Here is an 11,686-nt window from a genome sequence, read left to right as displayed (position 1 = left end):
TCCGTCTACTATTCTTTATTCACATTGCAAAACATTTCTGAAATCTTGGAACAACAAGTGCATAAGTCAGACATAAATACAAACTTGCAAACACGTTGACAACTAAAAATAGCCTATTTCAGTTATTTTTTCTATAAAAGAAACCCGTTGTGTCGAATAGCACAAAACGTGTGTGGCGAAATGTTTGATGCCAGGCGTTGGAACTTCGATCAAAGCATTCTCCCGCAGTGTTGAAAATGGCGGCGCTGACGCCTTGGGACTTTCTCGTGTGAAGCGACGCTTTTAGACCTTGCTTTGAAAGTAGCCTACCTGGCGCAAGAAAGTTTACGTAAGTCAGCACTCTTATGATTGCATCACCTGATGCCCCCCCCCCCCCCGATTGTTCCTCGACCTGACGACGTTTAGTCCTCTCTCAGTTTTTTTCCTGTTTATTTTCCTTTTTTTTTCGTTTTTTTTTTTATAAGGCACGGCGTTTGTCGAATAGTGATGGCGCGTGTCGAGTGACCTCGTCATCGAAAAAGGCAAAAATCGCAGCCTTGGTCACGGCTTTCCAATAAATTTCCTTTCGCTAACAAGTCTGCTAAAATTTCTAAATAAGCTATTACCGAAAAGGCTAATCCGCTAACCAAAGCGTTAGCTTCACTAATTAGCAGTTAGTGGAACTGTGCCCTCTATTGTGTAGGCTATACATAAAATGAACCCTGCGTTTTGTGCAAAGTAAGTAACCACATTTCAGTTTCTGCGTTGTAAGGGGCCACAGACTTATGTTCGGAGGGGGCCACATTCTGTGTTGCTACAGCCCTGGTGTTGTATAGATGCCACTGATGTCGTCCCCTGAACACGTCATTTCCCCCGATGTCGTCCCTTGAAAGCAGTGTTGCCAGATGTTCAATGTTTTTGTCTATTTAAATGTACAAGTAAAAATGGATGCAACCTAGTTCGTACCATGAACAGTTCGGACTGTCAGTTCGTACCTTGAAAAGATCGAGAAAAAAAAATAAAAAAAGCCGAAGTCGCTGATCGCAGTTTCCGTAATCATTTTAAAACTTTCCCCCTGAAAAAATCAAGAGAAAAAATAGCTCAACACCGAAGTCCGCTGATCGCAGTTTCCGCAAACATTTTTTCGCAGTTTCCGCTAACTCTAACCATAGAGTAATCTATGCTCTAATCCTCGCTGATCGCAGTTTCCGCAAACATTTTTCCGCAGTTTCCGCTAACCTTTACCCTAACCAAAGAGTAATTTATGCTCTAACCCTCGCTGATCGCAGTTTCCGCTAACCGCAGTTTCCGCTTACCCTAACTCTAACCATAGAGTAATCTATGCTCTAACCCTCGCTGATTGCAGTTTCCGCAAACATTTTTCCGCAGTTTCCGCTAACCCTAACCCTCGAGTTTGTTTCAAATTGTTTGGGGAAACTTCGATCAACGACTTCGGGTTTGTGCTATTAAACTGCGATCAGCGACTTCGGCTTTTTCTAATTTTTTTTCTCGATCTTTTCAGGGTACGAACTGACTGTACGAATGGTTCAAGGTACGAACTAGGTTGCACCCGGTAAAAATTAAGGTTGTTCGAAACAAACCTTTTCAGGTCGAAATGAAATTTTTGCCACCTTTTCCTTTTTTTCAACCACAGACATATTTTTTTTAGCGAATATATGAAAAAATAACAACTAGCCTAGAAATTAAGTTTTACTTTTAAAATGAAATCGAATAAAATCAGAAACTCTTGAAAATGGTGGCAGGCCTCAAAACAATTTTTTCTTGCGGCTGAACCGACTGAAGCAAGCTGTTCCGTGGCCATCAGAACTTCGACATGCATCGTTGCATCAATAATGATTTATCGCATCAATAAAGTGTATTGTGATGTCACTTGCATCCTGCTTATCGTCAGACATCAGTTGCTTGGTCAATCAATTTTGTTAACAATTCAAGCATAGACAGTGTGTATTGTGATTTATCGGGTGCTTGGACTGAACTGCTTTCTAATCCTTTGTGATTATAAGCGGCAAAGTACTTCATTCACAAGGCTGCTTGCGCAAAATTTTTCTCGGAACTTCATGGCGGACAATTGCGGCCGACGGAAAGGGTGAGACCCGGTGGACAAATTGTCAGTTTTTGTAGGTATCGCGGCTATGGCCGCCTTCAGTTTCAAGGCCTGGTTTTTTTTTTGTTCATCAACTAATTCCACAAGTTGTTCCAAACTGAAAGAATAACATAACAAACACCACAATAAATATTTAAAATGTAATAGGCTAGCCTAATTTCGCAATTCTGCTTTTGTAGCCTACACTTCAGCAAAAAAGCATATTCCCAGTGAATATCAAGTCTTTTCAGCTGCGTTATTTATAATCACTCACTGGGAACGACACGCGCATTGATGCTCGAGCTGAAATGCAACAGCCATATGAAGTCTATTCGGCAACGTTATTCATGATCACTCACAGGGGACAACATTAACAAAAAAAAGTGTTTTTGCCATAAAAGCCCTTGTGAGATGACTTTTATAAAAATGGGCTTTTTAACAACTCTGATTGATATACTGTATGTTACTAGAAAATATTTTTATACTTTGTTTGAAATTCTATCTCATTTATAACATCCAAGACCAGTGGGTGTTTGCTCAGTATGGCAACGAATAGAATATTGAAGCTGTTAAATGCGCAAGAAAAGGAAAATTCTAACTGCTCCCTGGCACACAAGGTTAGTTAAAATAGAAATAGAATCATTCGATTTTCATCACATTTAAAATTGTATTTGTATGTTATATATATCTAATCTAATATGTTTTGAAATGATTTATATCTAAAGGAAAATAGGGATCAATCTCAAAATCTTGACTCTTGAGTTAATGTATTTTTGTGACATCACATTATACAAACACGGTTTGTTTAGTTTTCAATGTTACCTTTATTTTGTTAGTCTCGCTCTGTTTTGCTTAAAAACAAGCTTGGTTTTCTTCCTGAAACACCAGGATTGATCAGTTGTCTGCTATGACTTCTCCTCCATATCTCTTTATTGTTGGCATCTTCAATTTATAAGTTATTTTTTGTCAGATCATCTTTCACAGTGTTTTTCCATGTTTTCTTATGTCTTCATTTTTATTTTTCCTGTCAATACCTTATCACAATTTCGCTTTGTCAAACTTCTCATCTTACAAGCAAGAAACAAAATTAAACAAGAAAATCCAAACATCGGTGTTTGCAATTAAGTGTTGAAATCATGTCCTAAAAACCTCAAAATTAGAATAGGCTACTTGATTTTGTAGTTGCATTTTTACGTCATCATAATGGAATCTATTAGTATTACTGGATGCTGTTTATCAGATGTATAGCAGTGAACTCGTTTAATGCACCTTTTAGGAAAAACAAGATGAAAACTTGACATTGGTCAAAAACGTTGATTCTCATTCATCACGTCCTGTTCTAGCCAGTCAAGAAAACATCATGAGGTATTATGAAACTTTTTTGGCTGTTATTATCCTTCCATTTCTATCAGTTGAAATTGTTAAAGGTCACGTTAACCACGTCATGTATTTTTAAGGATTTGTAAAGTTATTTCCAAGCGCAGTTTTAATAAGTTGACGTCAAATATTCCAGAAAGCCAAAGCAACAAGGAAAATTGAAGGGTCCAATTCAAAAGCATTTCACTAAAAGTGTCGGTTCTTCCAGCAAAGCAACAAAACGATTGGAAATTTTTGATGAAACAGCTCAGGCTTCAAAACGGGTATGAGTTTGGCTAAATCTATCAATCAATCAACTATTAGAAACAACGCTTTTAGTTTTGTTTAGTGTTGATATACTAAGCAGTTTTGCCAGAAACATACATTTCATGTGGAATGCCACGGTATCACTGCCACCACTTCCGGGCATCTTACAATTGCCAACAAACTATCTTTTCTAACCATAAAAGTATTATGGAACAGTTAAAGACCAAAGCAACACAAACAACATCCGAGGAAGAAGATGTCATTCAGATGATGAAGAACGATACTCCCACAGAGAAGTACTGGGAGCTGCTTGCTGAGACAAGAAGGAAGGCGCTGTATGAGGCTCTTGAAGAAAACAAACAGGTTATATAACTTTTAGAGACTGGTTGCATGTTTGTTCCGGCTCATTTGCCTTACGCACTGAGCCAGACCTGGTTGCCGGCTCTAGGCAAAATAATTATATTGTTATGTTTACGCCTCCTCGTCAATTTTTTTTGCTTGCGCCTTTATCTGCTGGAAAAGCGTCTTAAAAGGAAAGGCAACACTCTATTGTTTTCTTCAGTTCAATGTTATGTTAAGTTCCGTCCAGATGACTGTGACTTCAATTTTGCTTTGTTGTTTTATGTAAAAATCTAATTTTAATCCAAGTCTGGTACAAAAAAACAGAGTTATTGATGGTTTGAGGTGTGCCAGAACATGATAGTGAGACTTGTTGGACAAGCTCTTTGAACGCAGCATGTGTCTTTTGACAGCGTTGAGGGACGCTCCAATTATACATTTTGCTAATTTTTTTTAACAAAATATGCGAGAGGCATTGGGAAGATTAGATTGATGAATTTTTCGGCAACATAAAAAAAAAACAAAGAACTTAATATCTATATGTTTTTTATCAACCCAAACACGAGTTTTCGAATATGTCGAATTCGTTAAGTTTTCATTTAGTTAAAATCGGTTTGGATAAACTGTTCAATAAAAATAATGACACGCGCAGATGTTTCCTTTTATTTGTTTGTACTTTGTGGTATTTTTTATTATTAAAAGATTATATTTTGTGTTTTTCTTTTTCAGTTTGCTGATGAAATCAAGACAAAAGATTCTGAAATAGAGGAGTTGAAGTCAGATGTGGAGCGTCTTGAAGAGATTTCATCCCATGCGGAGTATCTTGCATCAGTCATCGAAGAAATGTCCCAAGAAAATGATGGTACTGCTTGAGTTTATTTCGTGTGGTGCAAGTTATTTGTTTAGCTGCTTCTGTCAATGCAGACGCATTTGATGACAGACATTTTACTGACTTCAGTAAGTCATGTCCAACCAAAATTACCTTTAAAAACTAACGTCGTGTTCAGGAAGTTCGTAACACTGAAGATTTCGTTTTCGACACTGCAGTTTTCAAACCGTTTTTAACACAAATTTAGTTTTTGGGCTTTGCGATTTTACATTGACAAAGCAATTAAGCATTCCAACCATTTTTCACTTTTCAGGTTATATTTGTTTCAATGAAAAGGACATGAATTTGTAGCCTACACATTGCGGCGGCAATTGCCGTATAATATAATCATGAATACTGAATCATGAATTACATTTAATATAATCATGAATACTGAATCATGAATTACATTTAATTTAATCATGAATCATAAAAATCATGATTACTGAATAGGCTCAATACATTTAAACATAAAGCATACAGATGAAGTACTTCACAGCTTTCAGTGGTAAGCAAACATTTTTGTTGTTGTCCCATCGAGAACATTGTTAACCATGCCGTTGTCCTAAAAGCTTCCAGTGTTTTTATACAATGGAATATAAATGTATTTATTGAGTGTTAATCTTATCTACAGCCCTCGAAATTAGGTTCCATCTACGACGGCAAAAACATTGCCGTCCTTGGATTGCGAACAAACCTTGGATTGCGGCGGCAATTGCCGTATGCTTTCAAGTTTAATCAAACGAAATTTTATGCGCTTCTTCTCCATCGTGTGTCACACCACGGTAGCCCAGAGCATCACCAAGCTATCTTATGCGCTGACAATGCTCTTGTGAACTGTAAAAAGTTTGCAACCTTATAAATGCTGGCTTAATTGTTACGCAAAAGTTTTTCTTTCATCGAATGCTTATTGTTTACCGGTGTCGGTGCTAATATAAAAGTGGTACAAAATTGGATAAATAGTTCTTCGGCAGTAAAGAAAAGTAATACTTCCGATCATATGGCATGGCGCGTTCATGAACGGGCAGTTTTGCGTCCTCAAGTATTCCAGTGACGACGCGACAATCCCATCCTCCGATACAGCATCCGATGATTCCGATTCTGACTAGTTCTTTATCCAACAGACTTTGTGTTGCTCGCAGTATCCCAATTGTAGTATTGCAGTATCGAGGAAATCTTCTCGCAGGGAGCTATTGATTTGTTACCAGTACCTGATTGCGCAATTAACGTTATTTTATGATAATTCAACGTCGCTAGATGTTGATTTAATGTAAAACAAACGTAAATTTCTTATTGGGCATTGGTGTTACGCAATATAACCCACCGGAAAAAATCGATTTGTGCTGACTCGAACGTTGAATCAACCCAAAATTAACTTACTTCCCCCCCCCCCATGAGTTATTTGACGTGAATTACCGTAACAGCGTGCGTATCGCGTTGCTCGCTTTATCGCTATTTTTGGTATTATTACATCACAACAAATCAAACAGTGCGGTCGTGATAGACTACCCGAATATATTTTTCTCTTCTCGTTTTACATGCTTTGGTACAATTTTTTCGTAATAAACGTACACAGCAATTGCCGAGGCAATTTTAGCTTTTGCCGTTTGGCCTCGTCAACGTTTTTGCGAAGTAAAAATATGCTAATTTTGAAGACTGCGTGAATGTTCACAGCAAGTAAAATAGTCCGAGGTGAGGTCTTGGTGCGATGTTTCTGCTGGTTAAACTTTCGCTGCGAATAAATAACACTGGAAGAAATTTTGAACAATTTTTGTCCTAATTAAGTGCTCATTTTGCGATGGCATTTTTATTGCCGTAGCAGAATGGCCATTATGGCGTTTGTGGCAGCATTTACCACGGCAATTGCCGCGTGCCGCCGCTAATTGCGAGGACTGTATCTATTAATCGGGTGACGTTACTGTTACCGAGTTATCGCCTTCACCAGACTCAGAAATTCAGATCTATGCAAGTACAGTAGTATAATCACAGACACCTTAAATAGAAGGACTCGTAACTCGCAATCTCGGGTTTTTAAACTTGGGTCCCAAAACCTTAAGGTAGGTCTACCCTGAAAAAACTAAAATGTGGATTTCTCAACATACAACCCATTTCTTGTTTTTAAAATGATGCTTGAAGATGAAATAATTTAAAAAAGGCAAAAAAAATATTGAAAATGTGGCAGTATTTCCCCAAACCGCTACCAAGTGGTGAAAATACACAAATTTTAAACACAAATATTTTTAATACTGTACCACTTACTGGATTTGAATCAAATTTTAACAGAATGTTTGTAAGTATCAAGACTGAAGCTCTATGGAAGGAAATGAAAGATATTTTGAGAAAATAAAAAGTTATTCAATTTGTTGCATTTTTTCAAAAATTTTTGATCCTCAGACATGAAACAAATGGGTGCCGACAGCATCATGAACAAAATTTCCAAAATTCTTTGACCAGAGGCTTTGCATGTTTACTCTGTCTGATAGTGTTAAAAATTTGAAAGCGATTGGCAAAGAAATGAAAGAGATATCTGGGATTAAAATTTGGTATTTGGTCAAAAATCACATTTTACGAAAGACAACAATAAACATTTTCAACACCTTAAAAGCCTCATTTATCATAAGTAGATCCTTTTTTGCCTCTGCTTGGGTTTGGAATCCTTTCTTAAGTACTTTTAATGTTTTTCTCCTGGCCTTGGATGTGTCAGAGCTTCTTTTTGTTGATTTGTCAAGTCAAAACGTGTCGAGTGTTTGCCAGATTTCTGAGTATTCAGATATTTTGCCACTGTCTTGTTTTCCTAATTTTTTTTTTGCTGAAGTAGAAGGTTGTCAAAAAGGGATTTGATCTTCTGTCGTTGGATGGCTTTCTGGTGTTACAGGAAAGGTTACACTTGTGTAACAGTTCATCACTACCACCATTGTTAGACTTACAACCAACCTTATCCAACTTTCTTTGTTTAGCAATTGCTTTTAATGTTTTCAATGGCTCGCTCATTGCTCATTAACCACTCACTGCTTTTAATGGCTCTATCAAACACAAGATTGTTTTTCTGGTTGGATATTTAGAACACAAAATTCGATCTTATTTGTCGGGAATTGAAAATGAAAATTTCTACGATGATGCAATTGATTTACCATTTCTTCAGAATTTGAACCGGGTGAACTGATGATACACAAACTGTCAACAGTTCATTTTGTTTATTCAGTACAGACATGTTTGAGAAGTAGAACTTTCACTGCTGTGGAATTCACGTAAGCCAAATTTTAGCACATATCAATAACCCAATGGGTAGAATTAAAGCAGCCTGCATGACGGATGTCCAATATTCTTTTGAAAGGATTTGTTCTGGACAAAAGCGACTTGCTTGTGCAGGAGAGAAACTTTCTACTTAAGTAGGCCAGTAATATGCAGTTACACTGTTTTAAAAAAATAAATATGGCATTAAATTAGCTCATAGCTGACGAATAACTTTATTAAATATAGGCTACTCATCTGCTCTGATACAGCCTAGGCCAGCGGTTTTCAACCAGGGTTCCGCACTTCTGCGGAACCTTAAGGTTCTGCCAGTAAGTTTAAGGGTTCCGCAAGTTTACATTCAAATCCGAGAGTCTATTTTATTATTATATGGATGCATTCTGCTTGTTGGTTGAAAAGGAATATCCTACAATTGCGCAGAAAGCGCTGCGACTTATGCTGTTTTCAACCTCCTACTTATGTGAGTTTGGATTTTCAGCTCTGACAACCATCAAGCACAAGAGGCGAGCACAATTGCTGTCTGTGGAAGATGAACTTCGTGTGTGTCTGTCAAACACACGACCCAATATTAAAGACTTGTGCAAGAAACACCAGGCTCAAGTTTCTCATTGAATTTTTTATGAGAATAAATATAATTTTTTACAGTTTGTATTTTTATTGTAGGTTGCATAAATAAATCTGAACATGAGTATTTTGATTTTATTTATTAAACGCGTTTAATTAAATTATGGAACAAGGGTTCCTTGAACTTGTGGAATGTTTCATTGGGTTCCGTTCCACCAAAAAGGTTGAAAACCACTGGCCTAGGCTGATGTCATTGATGTACCTCGAACCAGTTTGCAGTTTTGAATCTGATACGATTTAAACGTATACTGAATGTTAATTCAAATTCTTGTTCCATTGACTTAAATAAAAAAAACACTCATTTTTGCCAAAAAATGTAATATTTTTGCGACTAATAAGCTTCAAAAGACCTTTCATTGATATTTTAGAACAAAACAAGTGTGAAAAATGGAATCCTTGCCCCCCAAAACCCTGTAACAGACATCAAAAGCAAAGTTTTATGAATAATTTATACCACATTTTAGATGGACCCAAGTTTGGATTTGGGACCCAAGTTCCAAATACCGAGCATAGCAGATACTAGTCCTTCTATTTAAGGTGTCTATGAGTATAATATATATATAAATTCTTCATATCATTCGTAACAAAAATCTTCTCTCGACACTTCCTGAGTTTCACCCAACCAAACCTTACTCTTGCCGATTCTCTCTGCCGATTCACAACCACCACTGGCATTCAATCTATCTTCTCACATTTTTCACATTCAAAACAATATCAGGATCTGCATAAAACAAACTGAAATAAAATAATAATTACATGAACAAGTAAAATAAAGTGACGATATTTATCCCCGGATTGGCCTTTTTTTAATCTTAATTTTAACACTTGATGTACGAACCTTTCCTGTGTATTCCGCAGAAGAGCCACAGTTGGAGCTTGCTACCTCCAAACTAAGCTTTTCCAGCGGAGACGAGAAGGATCAATCCGTGAATACCACCAGTGGGAACGACCGATTTAACGGAAAATCCGCTGATTTATCCGACGGATCGTGTAGTCATGACAGCGACAAGGAGAACAAGCCTCTCCACTATTGCGCTCCTCCACCAAGCGATGACAGCTCGGACGGGGAGGAAACGTGACGTGTTACCTTTCACTTGTTGAACTGTTTGACTTCAGTCATTGTTGCGTTATAATATGTAAAATTTGGCTAAGCGCTGTGTCACAACAAACTTACGGCAGCACGACATTTGCGTTCGTACCACCACTGCCCTGTAAACATATTTTTTCGCCTTTTGCAGTGTCAGTTTTACCGCCCTGTCTGATTTTTTGTTCAGTCATGTGCATGTGTGCTATTACTTTTACTAAGACGGTTTTCGATGCTGTGAATGTTTTTGTCACTTGACAGTCATTGTTGCGTTATGAAGTGTCAGTTTTTAATAAAAGACGCTTTGTCCAACAAATTTATGACAAACTCCAAATTTTATCGCTTATTTAGTTAAATGCTTTTCAAATTTCATTTTGTTCAGTTTTGTACATTGCAGACATCTGGTGTTAACAATATCACTGCCCTCTTAGACACACACATGTGTTTTACCGCTCTGTCTGATATGTTTATCCAAGTCATATGCATATTAACAATAGTGTTTATTATGGAAGTGTGGGTTTTATGGAAATAATTAAGGTCCCTGTGGAATGAAAATGGAAGACGCCATTCTCGAGTTCCACTTTTGCTTGGGATGATCATGTTGTCTCATCAAGTCGAAAGTTTGATTCCGGCATAAGATAATATCAAGATATGTATGCTCAAGATGTATTCTGCTAAAGATGGATGTGCATCACTGATGAACTCAAACAAGGGTGAAGCTTGAGTTTGGCATCTTCCATTTTTCTTTCGATTGGAGTCTTAATTATTCTTTATATGTTTCGATTGGCATTTCAACGACTTTGTGAAACTTTATTTTCCAAATTTGCAATCCACAAACACAATCAAACAAACAATTATTGAAGTTGGTAAATATTAAAATCATTATTTACAGTCTATTGTCTAGTCACAATGATCTTCGATGATTCTGTAGTTAGTGTCATGTATATTTGTGATCAAATGTGAAGACTTGTTCGTTTGTATTGTTAGATCTGCAACCTCTTCCTACATCGTGCTTGTCCTGCCTGCGATACCATGTTCTTTCTGTGTAGTGTATAGCCATCATCGTGGAATGCCAAGGTTTTGATAAACACATTCTTACCCGTAGGTTATGTTTCCTTTTGATGCTTCAGTTGTAGATTTCCAGACGCGTGAAGTCAACCAGCGTCGTTGGTATGGTGACGTCATTGTGAATGCAATTGTGAGAAAAGAATATATTGACGAAACGTTTTTATAAACGTTTGTAAGACCCAAATGAATGGTTTTCCGAAAGTTCTTGCTGCCAGTAATTGAGAAAATTCTTGCCATCCCAGCGTCACAGAATCTTTTCACATTGATTTGGCATCCGGGAACGTTGAATCGGTTATGAACGAATTTTCGTGGCTAGAGTAGGTTGATATCTTTCGTTTCGTCATGAGTTTGTGCGTAGTCAGGTTTTTGTGTTCTGCTTTTATATTCTCGTTCATTGTTATGATTTTGAATAAATGTTTTGAATTTTGCAGTTTCCAGCAGTTGATCTGGACATTTTATTTATTTGCATCAGACTCAAGATGGCCCATATTACAATTAAACATAAAAAGTAGAAATGAAGCAGATGCTCAACTCCGAAGAGCTGAGTCGTAATGTACCAAATACAAAGATTGACAGTAACAGCCTATTCGCATTAGTTCATAAATCCATTGATTGGAAGACAAGTTACATCGGGTTACAAACGCAAAAGCTACTAACTGTTTGTAACTACTGTGAACTACTATTAAAGTCACTGCTGCACAAAACGTCCACAAGGCCATGAAAGTTTTAAGAATTGGGTTCTGCA

At 37.2% G+C, this 11,686-nt stretch overlaps 1 protein-coding gene across 1 annotated transcript; it reads left to right on the top strand.

Moving 5' to 3' along the window:
• The first annotated feature begins 2,558 nt into the window (after positions 1-2,558).
• On the top strand, positions 2,559-11,371 carry LOC145764981 (uncharacterized). Its single transcript, XM_082576698.1, has 6 exons — positions 2,559-2,700; positions 3,360-3,448; positions 3,597-3,723; positions 3,923-4,069; positions 4,775-4,907; positions 9,648-11,371. The coding sequence occupies exons 1-6, from the start codon at positions 2,626-2,628 to the stop codon at positions 9,866-9,868; spliced, it is 792 nt and encodes a 263-aa protein (XP_082432824.1). The 5' UTR covers positions 2,559-2,625; the 3' UTR covers positions 9,869-11,371.
• Positions 11,372-11,686: the final 315 nt, after the last annotated feature.

Source organism: Aplidium turbinatum, chromosome 2, assembly GCF_918807975.1.
Source record: "Aplidium turbinatum chromosome 2, kaAplTurb1.1, whole genome shotgun sequence".
Classification (NCBI taxonomy): domain Eukaryota; kingdom Metazoa; phylum Chordata; class Ascidiacea; order Aplousobranchia; family Polyclinidae; genus Aplidium; species Aplidium turbinatum.
Note: the sequence above shows the minus strand (reverse complement) of the source record. Positions and strands in the feature narration are given on the sequence as shown.